This window comes from Malus sylvestris, chromosome 9 (assembly GCF_916048215.2).
Source record: "Malus sylvestris chromosome 9, drMalSylv7.2, whole genome shotgun sequence".
NCBI lineage: Eukaryota > Viridiplantae > Streptophyta > Magnoliopsida > Rosales > Rosaceae > Malus > Malus sylvestris.
In genome coordinates this window covers 14,385,437-14,410,435 of record NC_062268.1, presented here as the reverse complement: position 1 = coordinate 14,410,435, position 24,999 = coordinate 14,385,437, and the positions used below count along the sequence as shown (strand labels likewise).

At 39.4% G+C, this 24,999-nt stretch overlaps 3 protein-coding genes and 1 long non-coding RNA gene across 8 annotated transcripts; 2 read left to right on the top strand and 2 right to left on the bottom strand.

Moving 5' to 3' along the window:
• Positions 1 to 265: 265 nt before the first annotated feature.
• LOC126583896 (probable ethylene response sensor 1) lies at positions 266 to 2,187 on the top strand. The gene is given in 4 exon segments (XM_050248439.1): positions 266 to 727; positions 730 to 1,038; positions 1,041 to 1,528; positions 1,530 to 2,187. Coding segments are annotated over 4 exon segments (1,794 nt in total). The 5' UTR covers positions 266 to 369; the 3' UTR covers positions 2,169 to 2,187.
• A 6,218-nt stretch (positions 2,188 to 8,405) lies between these two features.
• On the bottom strand, positions 8,406 to 10,703 carry LOC126582941 (uncharacterized). Its single transcript, XR_007609630.1, has 2 exons — positions 10,483 to 10,703; positions 8,406 to 8,750 (listed from the first exon to the last, which is right to left on the bottom strand). It is a non-coding gene; the product is annotated as an uncharacterized LOC126582941 (long non-coding RNA).
• A 5,755-nt stretch (positions 10,704 to 16,458) lies between these two features.
• LOC126583283 (pumilio homolog 23) lies at positions 16,459 to 22,394 on the top strand. 5 transcript variants are annotated; one of them, XM_050247621.1, is made up of 11 exons: positions 16,459 to 16,608; positions 16,853 to 17,115; positions 17,214 to 17,577; positions 17,776 to 18,075; positions 18,869 to 19,036; positions 19,383 to 19,526; positions 19,769 to 19,888; positions 20,300 to 20,485; positions 20,872 to 21,020; positions 21,159 to 21,341; positions 21,625 to 22,394. In XM_050247621.1, exons 2-11 carry the CDS (start codon positions 16,952 to 16,954, stop codon positions 22,052 to 22,054), a joined length of 2,208 nt encoding a protein of 735 aa, XP_050103578.1. In that variant the 5' UTR covers positions 16,459 to 16,608; positions 16,853 to 16,951; the 3' UTR covers positions 22,055 to 22,394. The 5 variants fall into 5 exon arrangements, with proteins under 5 accessions (XP_050103578.1, XP_050103575.1, XP_050103576.1 ...); XM_050247618.1 differs by having other exon boundaries at positions 16,460 to 16,608; positions 16,850 to 17,115; XM_050247619.1 differs by having other exon boundaries at positions 16,460 to 16,608; positions 16,850 to 17,115; positions 17,776 to 18,079; positions 18,873 to 19,036.
• A 1,713-nt stretch (positions 22,395 to 24,107) lies between these two features.
• LOC126634025 (uncharacterized) lies at positions 24,108 to 24,960 on the bottom strand. The gene is made up of 2 exons (XM_050304507.1): positions 24,507 to 24,960; positions 24,108 to 24,416 (listed from the first exon to the last, which is right to left on the bottom strand). The coding sequence occupies exons 1-2, from the start codon at positions 24,761 to 24,763 to the stop codon at positions 24,401 to 24,403; spliced, it is 273 nt and encodes a 90-aa protein (XP_050160464.1). The 5' UTR covers positions 24,764 to 24,960; the 3' UTR covers positions 24,108 to 24,400.
• Positions 24,961 to 24,999: the final 39 nt, after the last annotated feature.

Here is a 24,999-nt window from a genome sequence, read left to right as displayed (position 1 = left end):
CCACTCTCTCTCTCTCCAAAAAATATCCATCTCAATGGAGCACAACCCCAAATTCAAACCCCACATTTCACAGAGCAGCAGCCGAAGAAGGCGAACCAGCACCGATTCCAAACTCCCCCGAGTTCGAGTTTTGGAGAAACCCGTCTTGCCCTCAGCCCAATCTCCTCTCCGCCGATGAGCTCTTCGTCGACGGCATCCTACTCCCTTTTGCACTCATTCTTCCTCTACCATGAAAAAACGCTTCTCACTTTCAAAAGCTCAGCTCCTGCGAAATTGGACGACTCAGAACAGTCCTTCAGAGCTCCCTAATTGATCCATCACCCTCACTTCGTCTCTCCCCTCAAGCCTCAAGCCTGATTCGTTGAAAAAATGGAGTCCTGTGATTGCATAGACGCGCAATGGCCCCCAGATGAGCTGCTGGTGAAATATCAGTACATCTCTGATGTGTTCATTGCCCTTGCCTATTTCTCCATTCCCTTGGAGCTTATATATTTTGTGCAGAAATCCGCTTTCTTTCCGTACATATGGGTGCTTGTGCAGTTCGGTGCCTTCATTGTTCTTTGTGGAGCAACCCATTTCATAAATGTTTGGACTTTCTCTATGCACACCAAAACTGTTGCCATATTCATGATTGTTGCCAAGGTTTCGTGTGCCGTTGTATCGTGTGCTACCGCTCTAATGCTCGTTCACATTATCTCGGATTTGCTAAGCGTCAAGAAACGGGAGCTGTCGCTGAAGAGCTTGACAAGGAGATGGGGCTTATGCTCACTCAGGAAGAAACAGGAAGGCATGTTAGGATGCTGACTCATGAAATTCGAAGCACGTTGGATAGGCACACTATATTGAAAACTACCCTTGTTGAGTTGGGTAGAACTCTAGGCCTCCAGGAATGCGCGTTATGGATGCCGTCCAGAACTGGTATGAACCTACAGCTTTCTCACACTCTGAACTACCATATACAGGCTGGTTCATCTGTGTCAATGGACCTTCCTGTTGTCAACGAAGTCTTCAATAGTTCTCGGGCAATTCGTATACCATATACTGCCCACTGGCAAGAATCAGACCGCTTGTGGGAAGATATGTACCACCTGAGGTTGTTGCTCTGCGGGTGCCCCTTTTAAATCTTTCAAATTTTCAAATCAATGACTGGCCGGATGTCTCTGCCAAAAGCTACGCAATCATGGTTTTGATTCTTCCCACGGATGGCACCAGAAAGTGGCGAGAACATGAACTGGAGCTGGTTGATGTTGTGGCAGATCAGGTAGCTGTTGCTCTTTCACATGCTGCTATTCTGGAAGAGTCTATGCGAGCCCGTAAACAGCTCACGGAGCAGAACAATGCTTTAGATTTAGCTTGGAGAGAAGCAGAGATGGCAATCCATGCCCGCGATGATTTCCTTGCTGTCATGAACCATGAAATGAGGACACCAATGCATGCAATCATTGCATTGTCTTCTCTTCTGTTAGAGACGGAACTGACTCCGGAAGAAAGGCTTATGATAGAGACAGCACTAAAGAGTAGCAACCTTTTTGGAAACACTTGTTAATGATGTGTTAGATCTTTCTAGACTTGAAGATGATAGCCTAGAATTAGACACTGAAAGATTTAACCTCCATGGAGTTTTCAGAGAGGTAATGAATTTGGTACAGCCCGTCGCATCTGTGAAGAAGTTGTCTATGACTTTGATTCAATCCCCAGACTTACCTGTGTATGCCGTTGGAGATGAGAATCGGCTGTTGCAAACTATTCTCAACGTTGCCGGTAATGCTGTGAAGTTCACAAAGCAGGGCTATATTTCAATTACAGCATCTGTTACGAAATCAGAATCTTCAAGAGACTGGCAACCACCGGAGTTTTATCCAGCGTCAACTGATGGTTACTTCTACCTACGAGTTCAGGTTAAGGATTCTGGCTGTGGGGTTCTCCCAGAAGATATTCCTCATCTTTTCACCAAGTTTTCTCAGCCCCGAAATGGATCCAATCAAATAAACAACGGTGCAGGACTTGGACTTGCCATTTGCAAACGGTTTGTAAACACCATGGGAGGTCATATTTGGATTGAAAGCGAGGGTATCGACAAAGGGAGTATCGTTGCATTCATCGTCCAACTAGGGATATGCGACAATCATAGTGATACAACAGCACACCAGGTCCAGATAGCCACTTAAAGGACAAGCAAATTATGGAAACAGAAAAGATCAATGGGAAGATTATGCTGTGTGACTCCGGTGATTATTGGAGGGGCAGCCAGATTGACGCGGTGACGAGTCTTGGCGGAGTAGGTGTCATTTTTCAAGTAGAAAATCCGGGGGTAGTCGTGAGTACATATGGAGAATTTCCGGCAACCGTCCTCAATTTTAAGGACGGTCAAGAAATCCTATCCTATATCAACTCAACCAGAAACCCAGTTGCAACCGTCCAACCAACAGTGACGGTGACGAAGTATAAACCAGCGCCCACCGTCGTATATTTTTCAGCCAGAGGCCCTGCATCCGGTACAAGGAACATTCTCAAGCCTAATATTGCAGCACCTGGTGTGAACATTCTTGCACCATGGATCGGCAATGATTCGTCTGTTGCTCTTGAAGGAAAGGATCCCCCGCTGTACAACGTCCTCTCGGGGACTTCCATGTCATGTCCCCATGTTTCCGGGATAGCCGCCACAGTCAAAGCTCAAAACCCCGCCATCTGAGTCACCATCACGATCGCCAAACAGCCCTCAACTAGGCCGTAACTCGGTGGGCGAACTCATTGCTTCGAAGCGGACTTCCAAAGCTAGGCTCGGCAGTGTCAGTCACTACTGTGTGCTCCACTGCGTCTGTCCTGTCATTATCGTGAGGTTTCTCTGATGTGAAGGATAATGAAAGTGACACTGCAAAGCAAGGTTGCCCCGTCATACCTGAACAAGAGCTCAAGGACTACGAGATCAACCTCAAGGATTGCAGGCCCATGGTGCTCGACGCCCTCTTCATGCATTTCTCGTCAAAATCACCTCGCCAGTACCTGCACCAGTATCTTAAAACTCCTCGAGGTCCTGCCATGGCGTCTCTGTCCGTCACAGCTGCCCTGGTCATCTCCACCTCCTCCGTCTCTTGCCTCGCAGCTGCCAACAACTTCAAAGACCGCTGTCAAACGACTAGCCGGGCGAGAAGCTCTTCCTCAAACTCGAGCTCCGCTCCCTGCAGAAGTTCCTCTACCCATCACCCAAATTTATACAAAAATAAATAAAAAATAAAAAGAAAAAAAAAGGTGGTGGTGCATCTGGCACCACGTGAAAAAAGGGGAATGGTGGATCAAGCACATGTGAAAACAGACGAAAAAAATAATAATAATAATAATAATAATAAATAAATAAAATAATTAAAAAAAAAAAAAAAAGAAAAAAAAAAGAGAAGGTGGATTCTTGGTGGCTAGCACCATGCAAAAAAAAAACAAAGGGAAAATGGGTTTGGGATGGTGGATCACTCCACGTGAAAGAAAAAAAATATATATATATGTATGTATGTATGTATGTATGTATGTATGTATGTATGTATATATATAAATGTGTGTGTGTATAATATATACAGCAAAAAAAAAAAAAGCATTAAGAGAAATAAAAGTTCATTTTATTTATTTTTTCTAGAAATTTTACATAAAATTGCATTCTACATACCAAAAAAAAAAAAAAATATTTACAAATGTTCAAACAAACGGGAGGGAGTCTTTATTGCTCAGGTGGTGTCTCAGTACTCGGTGGAGCTCTAGGAAAAAGAGACATCGGAGGTTGACTGTTTGAAGTCGCACCACTCGGTGGAACTCCAGGAAGAAGAGGAGTCGGAGGTTGATCATTCGGAGCGTCACTACGCGGTACAGCCCCGGAAGACGAAGGCAAATGTTGTTGGAACAAACCCACAAACCTCCGATGATCAAGTAAAATCTGACCATCAGATTCCTGCATCTGGTCAATTTTCCTCTTCATGTTTGTGGCATAGTTGTGTGCAAGCTTGTGCAACTGTTTATTCTCATGCTTGAGCCCTCTAATCTCCTGTTTGAGACTCATCACTTCAGTCGCCAACGATTCAACTTGACGGGTTCGAGCAAATAGGCGTTGGGCCATGTTGGACACAGAACCCGCACACTGCACACTAAGAGCCAGAGACTCCTTAATAGCCAACTCATCAGACCGCCTGGAAAGTAGTCTGTTATCTTTGGGAGTGACAAGGTTCCGGGCCACCACTGCAGCGGTCATATCATTCTTCATCACCGAATCCCCAACGGTAAGAGGACCGGTAGTGGATATGAAGGATGGGCGCCATATGTTGTTGGGAGAAGGCGGGACTGCCTCTTCACCAAGGTTCAAATCAAAACGACGGTCGGAGGGTCCAGACATTTTCAAAGGTGTTGAAGAAAGAATAGGTCAGACAAATCAAGATCTTAGAAGTGCAAGAAGGGAGTTTCTACAAGCGAAAATTCAAGTGTGCTTTGAAACGGACTGCGTGCCTCTATAAAAATCAGCACTCAACAGGATTTCAGAGATCGAAGAGGCGAGCTCAGAATTTGAAGAGGCCAATTCAAAAATTGAAGAGGCATCCCGCTTTTCCAGACGCGCCAACACCCATCACACGCAAACTCAGCTTTGCGGAAATCACGGGTAATTTGTCGAAGCGCCGATCCCAGATATCGAAGAGACGCCAGTCTTTTCCAGACCCGTCATCACCCATCACACGCAAACTCAGCTTTGCGGAAATCACGGGTAATTTATCGAAGCGCCGATCCCAGATATCGAAGAGACGCCAGTCTTTTCCAGACACGTCAGCACCCATCACACGCAAACTCAGCTTTGCGGAAATCACGGGTAATTTGTCGAAGCGCCGATCCCAGTTATCGAAGAGGCGCCGGTCTTTTTCAGCCGCGTCAACACCTGTCACACGCACACTCAGCTTGGCGGAAATTACTGACAATTTGTTGAAGATTTCTAATAAAGAAGAAAGCACGTGAAGCCATACTAATAAATCACACATTGGTTGCTGACACGAGTGAAAGAACAGTACCTCTACAAGCATTAAGGGACTTCCTATAACTGTCCACCTTCACCCTCCATAGCAAGGCAGACATACAGAACCTTTCTTCATCTCCGAGAATGCCTGCCCAATGAAGCCTCTCGAGTCACTCAGTGTTCCTTATTCCTTGGGGTACCTCAGCAAACAAATGACACCAAAGCAAAAATATCTCATATCACCAGGGTAGAAAGCAAGAGTATCTCATATCATGCGTTCTCCCTGTCATTTCCTTTGTCCTTGTTCTTACCTACAAAGACAAGGATAAAGAAAACAATATGCCGGGACTTCCACTCAAACTCAGGTAAGGAACCGACTACTGGGAACCCTTCCCTGATTGCCTACCTAGCATTGCTCTCGAGTACTCGTCTCCCACTGCTGCTGTACTTCCAAAGAAGCTGCCACATCTGCCTGAAGAACAGATAAAGGCAAGTGAAAATGATACCTTGCAGTATGTGGAGACAACGTGCAGAAGAAACAAGCAGAGAAGAATGCGGTCTGCACAGTCAACTCAGCAGAAGGAGTCCGAACTGAGGAACTCGAGAAGCTGCCACATCTGCCTGAAGAAACAAGCAGAGAAGAATGCAGCATGCACAGTCAACTCAGCAGAAGGAGTCTGAGATGAAGAACTCGAGAAGATGCCGCATCTGCCCGAGGAACAGTTAAAGGAAATGAAAATGATACCTTGAAGCATGTGGAGACAAGTGCAACAAAGCACGTGCTGAGTCATCCGCTACTTCTTCAAAATCAAAAGTATCTTATATCATCAGGGTTGCAATCACTTTGGACGGTGAACTCGTTTTGACCCTCAAATTCTTGGGTCGACTTACTAGGCGTTGTGGGCTGTACGTGCCGATTCACCACCCTTGAATCAAATCCTTAAAGATCAAGTCACCAACTGGAAGAAGAGCCCATCAATCTTGAAGATCATACCGTTGACCAAACTGCTCAGGTGTGAATTAGAAAGATTGAACAAAGCAACAAGTCGTCACCTTCACCTCGTGCCTGCTTGCCATGTGTTCGAGTCAACCTTCAAGAATCAAGCCTCAACGGCCCTTGAAGAAGTTTCCGGCCAAATTCAAGATCAAGCCTCGACGGCCTTTGAAGAAATCACAAGTCCGATTCAAGATCAAGTGTCTACCACCCTTGAATCAAAACCTAGTTCAAGAATAAGCTGTGGAAAATCACCAATTGGAGGAATCCAGAAAATCCTCCAACCCAGTTCAAGATCAAAGCTGTGGAAAGTCAACAAGCGCAACAAAATACGTGCCGATTCATCCACTACCAAAGCCAAAGATCATCTACCACATGAAGCTCCTTGTGGTCCAATTTCAACCTTCAAGATCAAGCCTCGACGGCCCTTGAAGAAATCTCCAACCCAATTCAAGATCAAGCCTCAACGGCCCTTGAAAAAAAAAATTTCCAGCCCAATTCAAGATCAAGCCCCAACGGCCCTTGGATCGACATCTACAATAAGGGACTTCAAAACACATCTCTTACACATGACAAGCACATGTATACGACGCGCCTTGAAGTGGGGGCATTTGTAGACATCGAAATTTCGGTAAATAAATGTTGACCGATAAATCAAAGTTTCAACGCTCATGTATTACATAAATTTTACACGTAGCGTGTGTCTAAACAAAAAATCGAAATAAGTTGGAAAAGTCATCAAACAGGACACGTGTCAACACTTGGCAGAAACGACTTATTTCATCTGGGATATTATATTCAAAATTAGGCCTTGGAAAATTCTATAAATACAAGCCCATTTCATTCATTTGGGGGGACCAATTCATATTACACCTTGAAACTCTGAAGCTCTGAAACTCCGAAGCTCTCAAGCATCCAGGTTCCCGAATAATCAAGAAAGCCTTCTTCGTTCTTCGTTCATCGTTCTTCCAAGATCAAGCCCCGACGGCCCTTTGGATCAACAATCATCCACCAATTCAAGATCAAGCCTCGACGGCCCTTGAAGAAAGTGTTCTTCGTTCTTCGTTCATCGTTCTTCCAAGATCAAGCCCCGACGGCCCTTGGATCAACCATCCACCAATTCAAGATCAAGCCCCGACGGCCCTTAAAGAAAGCACCATCGTTCATCATCCGTTCATCCAAGATCAAGCCCCAACGGCCCTTTGGATCAACAACGTCGACAAATCCATACATCCAACTGTTTCTTCAAGATCAAGCCCAAAAGCCCTTGAAGATCCGTTCGTCACTGTTCTTCAAGATCAAACCCAAAAGCCCTTGAAGATCCGTTCATCACTGTTCTTCAAGATCAAGCCCAAAAGCCCTTGAAGATTCGTTCGTCACTGTTCTTCAAGATCAAGCCCAAAAGCCCTTGAATATCCGTTCATCACTGTTCTTCAAGATCAAGCCCAAAAGCCCTTGGAGATCCGTTCGTCACTGTTCTTCAAAGATCAAGCCCAAAAGCCCCTTTGAAGATCCGCTCAAATCCACTTTCAAGATCAAGTCCACGGCCCTTGAAGAACGTTCATCCTTAGATCAAGCCCAACGGCCATTTGGATCAATCACACATCCACAAATACACACCTTACGGAGATCGAATCAGAGGATCAAAATAGAAAGAGATTGTAACCCAAAATCATCAAAATACAAATATTTGTTTGTGCACGTTGTTCTTGTCTCTTTCGTTTCAGGAATTTTCCGTGTTCACAATTTTATTACGAATTCAATAAAAAATTCTATCAGTTGACAAAAAAAAATTCACGGATTTTCACTATATTCAAGCATGTTTTTGTGAACGGAAAGGGATCTTTGCCGGATTCACTTTGTGGAGATCTTAGGGATTTCCACATTCTAACTGTTCATCGTACATCATACACCCAGTTTTCGTCAGGTATTATTTGTATTCAATTTTAAATATAAAAAAAATCAAATGTTTTATAACCGCACAATGCACGATGAATAGTTAAGATATAAGGATCCATAAGGTACCGTTTAGTATGTAGACAAGACGGGACGGAACGGAATGAGACGGTATGAGACAGGACAGGACGGGACAGAACGGAGGTTCCGTGTTATGTTTGGTACACGCAGGACGAAACGGGATGGTTGTTCCGTTCTGCGTTTGGTACGCGCTAGACGGAATGGAACCAAAAGGTTAAATGACTAACTTACCCCTGTTCCGTCTGTTGTTTGGTAAAATGCTTATGCGTGGGACAGGACAAGACAATTTTTTTTTTTTTTTGGAACTTGTTCATATTTGAACACATATATGCTTATCTATGATATATTTTTTACAGTAGCACATGGCTAAAGATATGTTACGTGATAATATATGTTATGCCATTTCTTGACTGAAGACATGGTAGAAGAAGCAAAACGAAAAACAATGGCAGAGAATTTGGAGAGAGAAAGTGAATGACTAAAGATTGTATTCCTTGAACAATAAAGGAATTCCAGAGAAAGGTGTTCGTTATTTATACAAGAATTCTTTGATTCACTCATAAGCTACTAACCAACTTTCTTATCCCTACAAATCCCAACAGACTAACAGCCTTCCTACAATCTCAACAAACTAACTGCCTCGCTGATGTGTGCCTTGCTGATGTGTAACCTTCATGCTGATGTGTCTGTAGAGCCATACTGAACTTTATGTTTCTTGAGTATTCATCTAATAAAAGGCTATTTGGGACAAGACTGGATCTTTAAGATAATCTAATGTGCTGCAACAACATACATGGAGACCTAGAAAACAAAAAGCAAAGAGCATTGGTAAGTAATAATAAAACAGAAAAAGTACACAAATTTATCAGCAAGCCATGAATGACCAATCTTGTGATAATTCCAAATCATGTTTTTTTTTTTTTTCAAATGGTAATTCATTCAACACGATAGAACTCCTGTATACAAGGAGGAGAGATAAGCATATGAGAACACCAAATAAACTTCAACAGACCATCTTTTACAATCACACACACTAGTAAAACTGCTTGCAAGTCACAATCTTTCACATGGTTTTTCCTAAACCCCATGCATGCTTCTCTCCTAGCAAAGCAGTTACAAACTTACATGATGTCTGACATGGTTAAAGGCAAGGGCAACTTTTACAAAAGAAAAGCACCAAGTAATCAGCCACAGAGCATTATCGTGTCTATCACGTCTCACATGTTTTGTACATCCTAAATAATGAAAAAGCATTATCATTCAATTCCATCTTTAGCAGCTTTGGCCTTATGAAGAATCGCAGCTGCTAAAGATGCTAAACATGGAAAATCAAAAGCGTCCAACAATGAATATAAAGTGGGATAAAGTATGCAACAAGAAAATAAATCACTAGGCTGGGGGAGGAAAAGAAGTTGGACAAAGGACATGATTTTACAACAAAAAAGATATCCGATAATTTGGCAATTGATTGCCAACAAACAAGTTCTAACAACAAAAAATAATGACACCACTGATGCACAAGGACAACTTGCTTTCCATACTATGACCATACCTTCCAATATACAACAGCAGCTAACAAGAAAAAGAAGCATGATGCAAAACAAGAATCAAATAGAAAACTAAGAAAAACGTTAGCCAAAACCTATTATTTCATCTCTCCCTTCCCCCTAAAAGAAAATACTAATAAGGAATAAGAAGATCCCTGGCAGGCAACGTTACATTGTCTCTTCAACCCCTTTTCCTACCAAAATATTTCCACCCATAGAGACACCTCTTAGACTATCTATGTTAATTGTTACAGTCTCAGGGAAATGCTCTAAAACTCAAGAAATGCTCTAAAACCCATAGTGATGCAGCTCTCCAATATGGATGAGTGACCGAGGGCCATTTCAAACCCATTTTCCAATCTAGCCTACGCATTTTCTTACGATTTCACCATGCAAGAAAGGCTTCTCAGTGTGTGTTTAACTCCCAGTACAAAGGGTTATTTATGCCGAACCCAATTTTTGTGAAACAGATTATGGAATTTGCCAAAACCCTTAAAAATGCCAAAAGAATTTAGCTCAAACACTTCACAAACGATGATTCTGCACTAATTTTACGACCCCAAAGCATCTCTTCTTTCCTAAAACACAATTTGGGTCAAAACCCAAATGTATCAAAACTCAATTATACACACTGACCAATAATCAGTAAAATAACCATTAAAATGCATCAAACTGATTAACATTTCAGCTGACCAAATGCAGAAAGAACCAGCTTTTTCCATCATACAAAGCCAAGCTCACAACCGAACCCACTAAATCGCACAGCTCGGAACCAGATCCAATTCTTTACAAACCAGAATCGTAATAAACCTTAAAAATCAGACTTTGTTCTTTTTCCCAAGCATAAGTTAAACCAGAGAAACCAAGAAAACTAACTTATTTTCTCATAATCATCATATTTTCCCAAAAAATTGAAATTTTCCATGGAAAAATCAAGAAAACGAACATAGAGATGCAGCGGCTAAGGGAGAAGACCGAGATTGAACCTGGAGATGCAGCGGCTACAGGAGAAGATCAAGCGGCTACAGGAGAAGATCAAGATCGAACCTGGAGCTACAGGAGAAGATCAAGATTGAACATGGAGATGCAGCGGCTACGGGAGAAGATCAAGATCGAACCTGTAGATGCAACTGCAACGGGAGAGGGTGATAAGGATGGCTATGGGAAAAGGCAGTGGCAGGCAGAAAAGATGGAACGAAGAAGATAGAATTTTAGGGTTTGTTTTTTGGATGATGTAAATATTTTTTGGATGATGTAAATATTGAAAAAGAGAAGGGGTATTTTTGTCTTAAAATGTTATGAATTTGTGTTCCACGGGATGGAAAAACCCGTTCCAGGGGGAGGTGGAACCAAAATCTAACACATTTTCGTTCCGTGGAACAGGCGTTCCACATAATTTTAGCGCACTAAACATGAGACGGAACGCGTCCGTCCCACTATGTTCTGTCTCATTCCACGTACCAAACGCACCCTAAGATCCTCATAATTTGGATCCTGGGATCCAAATCCTTCGTGAACAATGTGGGAGCATTTGTTTGCCCTCACTAAATGGGACTAGACTAGATTGGATTAGGTGTTAGTGTAGTCCATGTTTGTTAGAGGAAGGGACTAGCTTTTAGCGGGATTAAACCTCACTCATCTCGACTACGGGCTCGCTAGATAGTCTTTAGCGAGACCCCCCAAATACCACCGGATTGCTAAGACCATTCTTTTCTCTCACGTTGTTCCACTCGACTCCTCGCTCTGCTCGACTCCTCATCCTGCTTGACAACCTTGCCGGACCATCTCAGGACCACCGCCGCGTCCTCATAAATCACGGCTTCCTCTGCCACTTTCTCTTCTTAGTTTTCTTCAATTTTGTTTTGAAGATTCGTTAAATTATTACTGGGTTTTGATAGATTTTTGTTTTTGATTGATTTGTGGGTTTGATTGATTTCTCATATTTGATTAGTTTCTGGGTTTTGATTGCTACCCATTTGTTTTCATTTTATCTGCTATTTTTCCTTTTATGAATTGATTGTTAAGTTTTTGTAAGTTGAAGTGATTTTTTTCCTCATTCCCTGCTTTCATTTTGCTAGAAATTTGATGTTATCATATTTTGGTTTAATCTTTATCCAAAACTCCCCGATTTTCTTACAGTTCCACTACGAGATCTTGAGAAAGCCATGCCCATTGCAGCAAGTGTGCAGGGTCTAGGTGTTCATCTCAGAACTGCAAGAGCCACTAAATCTGCAGGTTTCTCTCAACTGGCAGACAAGGAAACAAATACAAGGACCACAAAAAGTCGCCATGAGGTATTGGAATCCTTGATTTTCAATTTGTCAATCGGGAAGGCCAAATGGCATTGGCTTTTGCAGTTTATTCTGGCGTATTATCTTGGTGTTATTGTGGTCATTTATGATGTTTTATTGATTGAAATTAATGGATGGGTTAATTGGTATCTTGTGGGATGCATTAGAACTGTTTTCAGCTGAAAATTTGTGTATGTTTTCAGTTGGGCAAGTTGAATTGAGTACTGCTTTTCTGGTCATTTTTCTCTAATTTTCAGCTTTTGGGTTGTTCTTGGTTGTGTTCTTTGTCGAGTATTGCTTTTCTGGTAATTTTTCTCTAATTCAGCTTTTTGGGTTGTTCTTGGTTGTGTTGTTTGTGGTTGATTTGCTTCTGCACTGGCTTTTTTTTCTGGTTTTCTGCATCTGGGTTCTCTGGCTAGGCATTTTCTTGTGCCTGGTTCGTGTGAAAAATCGAAGCTTGAGCAATTTTATGTAGAACTTTGTTTGCTCAAGCTAGGAGCTTGAGATCATAAGGTTTAGTTCGGATTTCGTTTCAAAAATGCTAAGTGGGGTAAGTGAAGAAATTGTTGGAGGAAACGAAGAATTGTTGCTTTTGTTCCCTATTGTCTGTCAGTTGTTGAGAATAAGAGTATATCATGTCTAAATTGGAATGTTTGGTTTTGGTTTGCGGAGTTTGTTTTAGGACTGCGATTTAGCATCTAGCATTTTTGTTCTTGATAATTAGATTCACTTGCGATGAGCCTATGTTGTTGCGAGTTGTGTTTACGTATGCGATCTCTCGTGCTCTTTTTGTTATTCACTTTTTCATCCCCTTTTCATGTTGTGTATTATTTGGCAGTGCACATTATATTATGAATGCCATTGATAATACTCAAAGTTGTAGCTGAACTTTGGTTTTTGTTCATCACGATCTCATCACATTTTGTATGCAGTCTTTCAGTTTAGGAGTTACGAGCTAATTGCAGGGCATTGGAGGTTGAAGTGTGGTTGGTACAAATGATGAGTGGAAAATGGATTGGAGGCATGATTTTCCTCCTAGTTGGCATGTTCACAAATGTACTAGGTCTAGGTAACATGGTAACCTTGTTTTGTTTTCTGTTGATTCCGGTTTTCTATTTTTGATAGTATAACTTTGAGTTCCATTCTACCTGAAATTCTTGTCGTGAGGTCTTGGTTTTACCGAGTTTGTTCAAGGATCTCTGAATTCTGTGTGCAATCGGTATCAACTGCTCATGTGGGCGGTACTGTATACTGCTGATGAGGATTTGGAGTCCATAACCGACACACAAACTGAATTACACCTGATGGAGTTAGATGCTCACAATGATGAGTTGTAATGATATGATTTGTAATTAGTGATTAGCTTAATCATTATTAAAAGTTTTAATCTTAGGATTATTAGGCTTATTCCTGTTTTAGTGAAGTTTGTTATAATTAGCCAGCTGACATGATGAGTTGTGACTTGAATAAGAACACTAGCTCTCACTGTTGTAATCAGATCAGAATTTACAAACACAAAAATATATTGGAGCTCTGCTCCCTTCTACTTCATCTTCTCCATTTGTCATTTCTATTGCTGCTTGCAGGTTGAATAGGGTCCTCAGATTTGTGATCCTATCATCAAGAAGCTTTTGAGCATACAGAAAGCACCCTTTTCTGATCCATAACCCAGATAACCTTTTTTACATCGTACTGGGCTTCCTAATTCAACAAGCTTCTAACTCTTTCTAATTTCTGCTTTGTTTTCTTAAAAGACCATTCAAGAGAAGTCCTTTTCTACAGCTGCATGATGTTGGGAAACTCTTTTGGCCAAGGCAATTGCAAATGAACGTCAAGCTTAGTTCATCAGTGTCAAAGGCCCTAAACTGCTCACCATGTGGTTTGGTGAGGGTGAAACCAACGTTCAATAAATCTTATACAAGGCTCGTTCATCTTCTAAACTGCAAAATTGGTTCTATTTGCCTATCAATTTGAGTCGTTGAAAGTTTGATAATTCTCCAAGTTGCAAAGCACCTGCAATTCTTGAAGAAGAAGAGGGCTATGCCCTTTTATTCTTCCATATATTCATTTTGATATCTTTAATAGAAAATAAATTAAAATATAATAATAATAATAATAATTTGTTGTTAGTCCAGCTTCTTAGTCCGACACTGCACCAAACGCTTCACTAAGCTAGTTCAACTTAGTCTAGTCTAAGACAGTCCAACTTAGTCCTTGAAGTTAGTCCAGTCCGAGACAGTTCCGTACAACAAACGCACCCTGTATGAATTAGTGCGACGAGAAAACTGCGTTTAGAAGGCAATCACAATCCAAGAATACTCAACGGTCAACACCGGTCCAAAATGAGGAGTATTCAAATTTCAAATTACAACAGGAGGATCTGAAAATAAAAATAATCTGATTAGAATATAAATTCTGATTTGCTAAAAAAAACAATGGATTAGAATATAAAGTAACAATAAAATAGTATTACTTATTAGGACACATGTTTTTTTTTTTTTTTTTAACAAACGGTATTATCTACATTAAGGGATTAGGGAGTGGGCTAAGTTTAGACCTGACAATTTATGACACAACCCGTTAATCCAACACGAAACAACACAAAATTAACAAATTTTCGGGTCGACACGATAATGAATTGGGTCGTTATCAGGTAACTTGATAAACATTTGTTAAGATAACAGGTCAGTCCAGCTATACATGTGGGTAACCCGTTACACGATAAGAAAAATATTAATTTAATGATTTTATATGACTGAAAAAAACTATAATTAACATCAGTATGATTTAATCCAGAATTGAGCTTAAAGTTAAAATAAATAAATAAATATACATAATTTTTTTTAAATTAAAATTAGAAAATTGATGATAGTTAGATTGGTTGATATTTAATCTTAGTCGTCCAATGTTTTTCTCAACCTTAAATTAGACTCTCTCTATCAGCCGCTCTCTTTGTCGATCTAAACTCTCAAATCTCAATCTCGAACCTCAACTCTAGCCATCCATGAATCCATGACCACCCTCTCAAATCTCCCTCCACCACACTACTGTTACCACATACGACCTAGTAACCTACTACCAATCGATCTACTACTTTGATCTCTGATTATGTCTCTGGTTCGAACGAATCTCGAGTCTTAATCGAGGTAATAGTTGATTATGTCGAATTACTTTTAAAATATAGGGTTTTGCTTCAAATTAGTTTTCGATTTAAGATTGATTTTGTTTCAAATTAGTTTACGAAGTAATATTTATGTGGCAATGTGGTATGTGCAAATTTAGAAAGAAAAAAAAATTATTTTTCTTAACGGGTCAGGTCATTTAAGAACCCATTAAGATAATGGGTGTGACACTTCTCGACCTGTTAAGTTAACAAGTGTTATACGAAAACGACAAATATGACCCGTTTGCCAAGCCTAGCTAAGCCTCACAGTGGGCTAGGAATAATGTAGTTCAAATTTACCTTTAGCGAAAATACAACTTAAGACATTTTACTTACAAGCGAAGAAAAATACTACTAGACCGTAGTACTAAGTGGCATTAAGACACATGTTCTTGAATACTAAGTTGGAATACAAAAAAGTTCACATGTTTTTATTCTCTACATATATATATTATATATGTGCTGTTGTGTTTATAAATAATTTCAATAGTATCTCAGTTAGTCAATTTAATTACAATAATGCTAGGCAGACCAAAATTTTAAACTAAAATTATATGTCACCAATAGAAAATAAGTACGTTAATCAATACCTAAGTAATAATCCAATCATAGTTAAACATCCACATCATTTGGTTTACAAAGTTTGGCTTAGTAATTTGGTCTCTCTAACATTACCCAATTAATAAAGAGAAATACTAAGGAGACTCCCAAAATGGGACAATCTATGGACTCTCCGCCAACCCATGGTTTTGGCATAATGTTTTATAATGTTGGCACGAGAGTTGTGCCAAAAACATGGATTGACGAAAAGTCCATGGAAAGTTTCACTTTTGAGACAGTCTCATTAACATTTCTCTTCAATAAATTAAGAAAATCATCTTCTTTTTTTTTTTTTTTTGTATAAAAGAAAACCGTCCTTTGGTTAGGTAGGGTAGCAATAATGTTCATAAAATTAAATTATGATAGTCTACATAATTTCTTTTTTAAAAGTTACTTTAAGAAAAAAATTATTCTAATTTCATTTTTTAATAATCTTAGGCTAAAAATTTAAACCAGAAGAGTTAGAGGAGAAAAACTGTTTTTGAGTAAAAATTTTAGATTTTAACCTAAGGGTTAAAGATAACCTTAGAGATGCGGTTATTTTCAACCAAAAAAGAGACTCTCTTATTTATGATATCGTATGCGATAATAAATGACAATCAAAATTACGTACAATTGATGGATTGTCCTGATGAATATGAATTTATCTACAAGTTACTGCATTTGAATTCAGACCCTCTTTCATTTCCTTAGTCTAGTTAGGATGGTTTAAAAAAAAAAAAACAAACAACTGCAATCAAAAGCTCAAAACTTACTTTTGTAGTGGGCCATTAGGCCCAATAATCTTTGTGATGTCCAGCCCGTGAGAATAATTGAATGTTTATGACCAAACCCTTCTATGAACGACGTGTCGCAATTTCGTAAGCGGTCTTTGAAAAATCGTCGGGTCCGGGTCAAGAAACTTGGTTTAAACCCTTATTAAACCCTAAAGGCTAAAACGGCCGAAACCCCGCCGTTAGAGCAAACACGTTATGGTTGTTTTGGTGCGAATTCCAGTTAGGTTCTGTGTACAGAGCAAGCAGTAGCATAGCAGTCTAGCAGCAACTCCACAAAAGCAAGTAAATTTCATTAATCCCTTTTTCCATAGAAATTTAATTTTAAAATTTGTGTTCTGGGTTTTTGAACTCAATAGCTTTGTGTTCTTTTCGTAATTTTAGATTTTCGTAATTTCTAGATTTTAATTTTATCTACCATCTTAGTAGAAGAAAGTTAGCCAATTTTGTTATTGTTTTGACATTTTTAATTTGGATATTGAGCATGGTGGGGGTTTTTAATTTGTTAATTCGAATTGTTTTGTAGTAGGAAGCTGTTGAAATTTGTGTGTCTGGTGGGGGTTTAATTGTGGTTTCTTTTGGGGATCGAAACTCGAAGGCATTGCCATTGAGACGAATTGGAGGCAGAATGGGTGGAGAGGATAAGTCACACAAACGGAGTAGAAAGAAAATGGATATGGGCAGAAAGCATGATAAACAAAGTTCCTCCCTTGATGCCAATGTTGGGAGAAAGGGATCCTGGCGGGGTTCGAAACATCAAGGCGATTCGGAGACACAAAAACCATTGGTTAGGTAATACATGACGAGTTTCTCTTATTGAGGGTTTTGAGAATGATGGTTAATCTGTGAGTTGTTTGGCATTTTAATGATTTTGAGTACTTGTTGTGTAGGAAACAGGTTGATCCCGAAACCATGAATTACTTCAAGGAAATTGATAACCTTTTCGCGAGTAATGGGGATGATATGGAGGAGCGACCAGTTGTATGTGGTAATGCCCTTGAGGAAGCTAAGGGGAGAGAAATGGAACTGGCAACCCATTATATCATAAGCCATACTATGCAGAAACTCCTTGAGGGCTGTGATGTTGACAGCCTTTGTGGTTTCCTTCGAAACTGTGCGAAGGACTTCCCTTCTATTGCAATGGATCAATCTGGTTCTCATGTAGCTGAGTCTGCCATCAAGTCTTTATCTAGGCATCTTGAGGACAATGAGGCGTATTCTGCTATTGAAGACACTGTAAATGCAATATGCAAGGTATCAATTTGTTTTAGGTCAAAACGTTCAGCATGTTGTAGTTTGTTGCCTATTATATCTGTACCATTTTAAAACCATAAAAACTTTAAAACAGTTGAAATGAATTTACATATTCCGGGCATATGTAAATTGTGATGTTTATTTATTTATTTCTTAATTTTCTTCCTAATACCCTTTATATATCTTGTATATTTTCAGGTGATTGCAAAGAATCCTGGTGATCTGATGTACGATCGCTATGGATCTCATGTTCTCCGAAGTTTTCTTTCTCTTCTTAAAGGAGTACCATTAGATTCTTCTGAGTTTCACGGGACAAAGTCTTCTTCAGTTGCAGAGCAATTGAACTTCAAGGCATCTCGAGCAGACACAGATATTACACCACATTCTGTACAGGGATTCCCACGTTTATTTGACTTTCTTGTTTCAGGGATGTTCAAGTGTATCCAAAACAACATTCAGACCCTGCAAGTTGATCAGTACAGCAGTTTGGTTCTGCAGGCATGTTCTAATATACTGTCATACTATTTTTGAGTCAGTTTTCTTTTTAGATGTCAATTGATAACTGTTAAGTTATTTAATTACCGAATATTTAAAAGTGAAAGTAAAACAAATTAAACTTAGAGGTATTATAGTGTTAATAACAAGATATTAACAGCATTTTAATTGTATACTGTTGACAATTACATAAGTCAACCGGATTAGGAATGCGAAGGCCTCCCCTTTCTTATCATTTTGTTTGAGGCTAGAGAATTAATACACATTGGGTCATTCTGTCACTCCCTCTAAGGCGCTTTCTCCTCACGCCTTTTTTGTGGCTTCTGGAGAGCACCATGATTACGCTCTCTCTCTCCCAATAAAGACCCATCTGACTCCTTGAGGTTCGACGTTAGTTGAAGTTGAGCTTTCCAGGTTCGCTACTCTAGTTGAACTCGGGTTTCCCTACAAAATCTTTCTTAATTGGCGTCCAAATCTCTATTTGTGGTACTTGTTAGCTTCTAAGACATGGAAGTCTATTTCATGATAAAAAGAGAAGGGGCACTTTTTATTTTACGTAAGCATTTGTGGCCATGATTTTCTTTTCAGATGAGAGGTAATTATTTCGTGGATGAAATTTGTGTCTTATATTACTTCTGTATGATCTAAAGTTTGACCCTTTGTGTGCCTAGGATTTTACGCATGAATTTTTTTTTTCTAATCCAATCCTTGACACTCTGTCCTTTTACCGCTTTATAATGTTCAAGATTTGAATCAATCTTGAATTGTGCTAGAACTTTTATTTTTTGCTTGGCAGACAGCTTTGCAGTTGTTAGCAGGAGATGAAGAAAAGCTGTTGCAATTGATTCCCATTCTTATTGGATGTACTAGGGATGATATTTTAGAAGGAAAATCCATCCAAACGACTAAAGTGAGAGGCATTTTACATCTCATGAAAGAAACAGCATTTAGCCATTTAATTGAGGTAAACGGTCTATTCATAATGTTTGCACCAATAACACTTATGCCTGCACAAAACTTTACAGAAGGATAAGTTGTGATGTTCATCTATTAATCGTCTACTGCGACCAAGTTTTTATGGTTGTACTATCTTGAATTTTGTACCCTTTTCTATAATGATAACTTCTTTAAGCACATATGTTTAGTCGGATGGCAGTCCAACAGTTACATTTCTACTCCCTGTAGGCACTCTAGGATTAAAATAAAATTTTCACAGTAGCTTTCACATTCGAATCTATTTATCTTCTGCTATGTTTTTCTCCTTGTAGCTTTGGTTTATTTAATTTAATTATATTTTGTGAATACTGCAGGTTGTTTTGGGAGTGGCTCCCGAAGTCTTGTACAATGAAATGTTCACAAAAGTTTTTAGAAACTCATTATTTGAGCTTTCATCTCATCATTGTGGGAACTTTGTTATTCAAGCCTTAATTTCTCAAGCACGGCATAAAGATCAAGTATGTTTTGTGGCAATGCTGCATTTTGACTTGTTTACTCCTTATCACGCTTCTCCCCTCTCCTGTTATTCTAGTATTAGCATTTCTGTTACTTTAAATTAGTCTCTTCCATTTGCTTTTCCCACAATTTGTTTACTATTTTAGCTACTTTGGCATATTTGTTTCACAAAAATACATGTCTAATATCTTCTTGTAAAACTCTTCATTCTGTCATAACACCTTATTGTCAATTTGCCCATTAGATGGAGTTGATTTGGGAGGAACTTGGTTCGAAATTTAAGGATCTGCTCAAAACGGGAAAATCAGGAGTTATTGCTTCGCTGATTGCTGCAAGTCAAAGGCTGCATACTTATGAGCATAAGGTTGATAACGAATTTGTGTTATTCTTATTTTACATGATTTCTTTATTTCCACCTTAGTGTTTTATGTATTTGGAATTCGAAATATTTTGCCAAAGGGATGTGCTATCCACACACCCTTTTTTACTTTTCATACCCTTTTAATTTTCGGTCATAGGATCGGATGAATTGAAGATCAAAGTACAAAAATTAACTAGGTGTGTGTGAGAAGTAAACAGGGGTGTGTGGATAGCACACCCCTTTGCCAAATTATATAGTGTTTTCTCCGGCCAATCAGTTCAATTACAATGTTACTGATGAATAAAGTAGATGGATAGTGTATGGTATTTATTTGTGTACAAGACTTTTGTTCTGGTTGTGAGTCCAGATATTCATTCTAATCATATAGCTATGTTTCCATTACTCGTTTGACAGTGTTGTGAGGCCCTTGCTACTGCGGTACATTCAAGCAATGAAGACTCTACATGCATTGTTCCCCGATTACTGTTTATTGACAGCTACTTCTACTGTGAAGATAAGTCCAACTGGAATTGGCCAGCCGGTGGTAGAATGCATGTCATGGGTTCTTTGATTCTCCAAAGAGTTTTTCAATTTCAAAATGTATGTAACCTTTCTCATAGTTTTACTCAAATCAGAGCTCCCAACTATAGTATTGGCTGCTTCCATATATAGTTAGTAGTCATAAGTTGACGGGTATACTTTTAGCATATTGTGATGCCCATTTTAAGATTTTTGAAATAAAGAGTTACAGCATTTCCATTGTTGCGCTTTCACTCTCTCCATTATTGTTTCAAAGAAAATTATCGCTGCTTTGTCTGTAAAATTCAGTCTCCATGAATGAATATCTACGGACCTTGGTCCTCGTATACATATATGATAGAAAATCATCGCTGCTTTTGTGCAATTATGATAGATGCCACTGTTCTTGCATTGAAATCTCGTATTTGTTTACACTGATCTATTGTCTAATGCATTTCACCATGCAGGAATTCATACATCCTTTTATTACAAGCATTACGTGCCTCAATGCTGATAACATACTTGAAATTGCTAAAGATTCCAAAGGTGCTCATGTTATTGAAGCTTTTCTAAGTTCTGATGCTTCTGCAAAACTGAAGCGCCGGTTAATCATGAAGTATGCCATATAACTTAATTTATAGATTGCTTGCTTACATAATTTGTGTATGTATGTATCATGATGCCCCTATATTTGTCTTATGGTTCCAAGCAATTAAGCTTGATTCAATTTGATCTTCTGTTGCATACTTTGAAGGCTTCGTGGACATTTTGGAGAGCTTTCATTGCAATCATCAGGCTCTTTTACTGTTGAAAAGTGTTTTACTGTGGGTAACATCTCACTGAGAGAGGCCATAGTAACTGAGTTGGTAGCTGTGCAAAATGAGCTTTGGAACAAGAAGCATGGCCCTCATCTCATGCGGAAACTAGATGTTGATGGGTAAGCTATTTGTCATGTTCTATTTCAGAATATCAAGTTTTGAATGCGCTTCGATGTTAGTCAAGATGTGTGTCAAATCCCTTCTCTCTGTTAAGGAAAGCTTGCACTTGTATCTGAAATAATTCAAGTAATTACCACGTGCTGGGTACCTTCTGCCCCACAATTCCCCACACACATAATTGGAAACGCTAATTGTTTGTCGTTTGGCATACAATGTTGTAGCATTATTTGTTTGGGGTTGAATTTTTGCTGTATATGTAGTTAACCCTTTTGTAATTGACAGATTTGCTGCTAGACCTGATCAGTGGAGGTCCAGGCAAGAATCGAAACAATCAACTGTCAATGAATTTATTTCTACATTTGGCTCTAGTGAGACCAAGCCGTCAAAGAGCGGCAGCTTTCTTTCAGACGATTTTAAGAACACATTGCGACCGAATAAAGTAAAGCAAATGAGTGAAGAGATTGCACATCTCCAGGAATCTCCTGCACCATTTCTGAGTACATCAGGCATCAAACACAAACCAAAGAAAACAGAACGGAACAGCAAGAAGTTTGGAAAGTTTTCAGCAGCCGAGAATGTTTCTAAAGGAAAGAAAAACAAGTCGAAGAAAATAGTCACAGATGAGGGAGCATCCCAATCCACTGCCAAGAAAGAGAAGAAACGGCACAGAGAGGATGTTGAGTCAAAATCCTCCAAGAAGTCTAAAGCATGATATAGTGGATCATCTGCTTCTCTGTGTTTTGTAACTTTTGTTCAGCGCTGCAGAGGATGTAACCCAATTGGAGATGCAGAGAAATACTACCCTGGAAAAATCTTCGAAGGAGAGGAAATTTTCTACGGTAAGTAGATTTTTATTTTGCGCTTAGTCTTGTGATGTTTGAACCGGAGCATAGGTTATAACTGAATCGGAGAGTTGCATGTATGAGAGCTAAATTTTGAGTTTTGTTTTGTTCTATTTCCTGTTGTTCAAGTTGAGGTTGTCAAAGTTGTAACAGAATGGGATTGTTCTGTATATACATCCGAGAAAACTATGAGTAATTTTATTTCCAATAGCCAGAGTTGAGAACATTAGATATCAAAGTTGTAATTGCATTACAAATTGTACCACCTGCAGTTGCAGCATGGGAAGCGGGATATAGCTCTAACGAAAGCTACGTATCCCGCTTCCCAATGGAAACTAGACTGTGTTAGGTTCTGTTTATTTAGGTTCTGCACTTCCTCTCTTGGCTATCGTATGGATCGCCGTGAATTGGCGGTTTCCGGTACTGATCCCATAGTAAGGACGAGCCAGCCTGCTATATAGTGTCTTTATGGTTGCCTACAAATCTCTGAGAGCTTGTGAAGATGAAGCCGTGACTGATGCAACGGAACTCAGGGAATGAGTATCCGCAGCTGCTCCATTAGACCGGACTTATAGTATCACGGCGAAAGCTAGAGCCGGAGCAGTCAGAGCTTTACACCAGGACTTCATTTCCTCTGTCGCCTTTCGTGGATCGAGGAATGAAGATTAGTATGAAGTCAATGATGCGTAGTCCTTTGATTTATACCTAATTACCAGCTTCAAACAATATGGATATGATAACAGGGGGATCATGTGCTAAACTATATATTTTACGTGATGCAAGTAGCAACAGTGACCTGCACATGTGCTTAATCTGTTTGTTAATCATAGTGTTAATTACGTATTAGTGACTAGGAAGTGTTGGATCTTACCTACGCATAGCTGGCAATGTGTTAAGCTCATTGAAAAAACCACTCAAAAGCCTTCAATCTTTGTCTTTCTAAAAGCTCATGGATCTTGTGGTATTTCTATTATGCACTTGAGATTTCGTGTTTCCTGCCCAATTCCACTTGCTCAAAACCGGAAGGGAGTCGGCGGCTTTTGGGCCGGTCACTCGTTGATGGACATATGAATGAATAAATTATAAAAAACTGTTAATGGCACTACAAAAATATAATACTGATCGACTAAACTTCACATTTTCGTCGAGAGGTGTTGAAGAATAGTGATAGCAGCTGTTTGCTGCCAAAATCTAACGGCTACGAACTCCAGTACATCTTATACACTGAGCATAGTAGATTTGTTGTCTTTGTAGTTGCATGTAAATCTTTTAGGGCTGGCTGATAGTGTCATGACAGTGCAAGAGCAGTTAGAAGTTTAGACCCGGAGAGAATCCGTGGTATCCTCCATGCACTCTTTATCTCTCTCTCACTCATCACGTAACTTGGTTACAAAGTCAAGATCTCTAATTCCTTTGTTCTCACCCAAAAGAAACAAGAAAAGTTAACTCTTGATGATTATGATGACTATCTAGCCGTTGATTTAGACCTAATTCCTGTTGGAAAAATAGGAAAAGTATTTGGATCTGATGTAAGAAACGGATCATGTGCTAAACTCTGTGTCACAGAAATCGTGAGCTGTGCACTTTTGGCTAGAACTTTGATATGCTTTCAACAGGGCACATGTGATGAGGCACGTGATAACAGTGTTGTTAGTGAGTCACTAGGTAGTGGTTTCTTTCTATCCACAACGTGATAACGTGGAGATGGAACAGCTGATGGGAAGCTTACTGTACTGGTAGTCTGATACTCATTTGGATGAAGATGAGCAATACTGTGTTTTTCCCCCAATTTGCTTGGATTATTAATAAAAACGAATGTTGCTATGCCGATCCAACTGTTATATTTTTCGCCGGCTTCATAACTAAAGGATAGGTAACAAAACTCAAGTCAATATAATGTGATGAGAAAATAAGACGGGTGAGTATGCGTAATAGCGTTCGTTAAAATTATTGTCAAGATAATCGATTTGATTAACCACATAGGCTAGTACCGACCTAAACCAGACTGTCTACTCTCCTAATACAAACTTAACTAAGTTTGAGGATAAAACATACTCCCTTTTTGCATCAATAGATGTAAAGATCTCATCCTATATATACATTAAAAGAAGACTAGAAATCTACAGCCAAAATTAGAGGTAACAAAACCTCAGGTAGCAAAATTGTACTTGCGCATTACAAGTCGTCTAAAAATAAATGAACCTCTTTCAACAATCTCATGGTGGATTATACCTGGCAAACAAAAACATGGCAATTGAGGTCAGAGAGAGAGAGAGAGAGAGATAAAAAAGCTGAAAGCAGTAGAAAGTAGTTTTACTTTACCTGTTCTGGGTGGGATTTGAAGTGCTTGGAGGAATCCTTCTAAAGCTTGAGCCTATTTGCTTATTTGGGTTCTTCTTGTCTGCCTCAAAATCTTTAAGAACCTGTGATAAAGTTGAAAATGCTGCTTTAGATGCTGCTGCAGAAGCAGAAGCAGAAGCCAACGGACGTGCTTCTGCTATTGCAATATTAGGCCATGTTGAAAATATCATGGAAATTGCAAGAGCCAAAGCAGCCTGAATTCTAGACCACCTCTTCATATTTTTGATAGCTTTTAGAGTGAGTGAAGTGAAGATGGGTACGTTGAAGAAGCTTATCGTTAGATGGGATGACAAATGTTTGATTTATACCAAATTTTGTTTTGAAAAACAAAAGAACTCTCACGCATCTTTCTTTATTTTTGACTATTAGATTGAATAAACAATATGGAAATACTGAATATGATTAAAAATGAGTGTAAGAACAACAACAACAACAACAACAAAGCCTTTTCCCA

Bases quoted from the DNA above. Each gene is read 5' to 3' on its own strand.
- LOC126634025 (XM_050304507.1), bottom strand. From the start codon at position 24,763: ATGAAGAGGTGGTCTAGAATTCAGGCTGCTTTGGCTCTTGCAATTTCC.
- LOC126583283 (XM_050247621.1), top strand. From the start codon at position 16,952: ATGGGTGGAGAGGATAAGTCACACAAACGGAGTAGAAAGAAAATGGAT. The intron at 19,889-20,299 runs GTTGATAACGAA...CTCGTTTGACAG, and splicing joins TGCATACTTATGAGCATAAG to TGTTGTGAGGCCCTTGCTAC. The intron at 21,021-21,158 runs GTATGCCATATA...CATACTTTGAAG, and splicing joins AAGCGCCGGTTAATCATGAA to GCTTCGTGGACATTTTGGAG.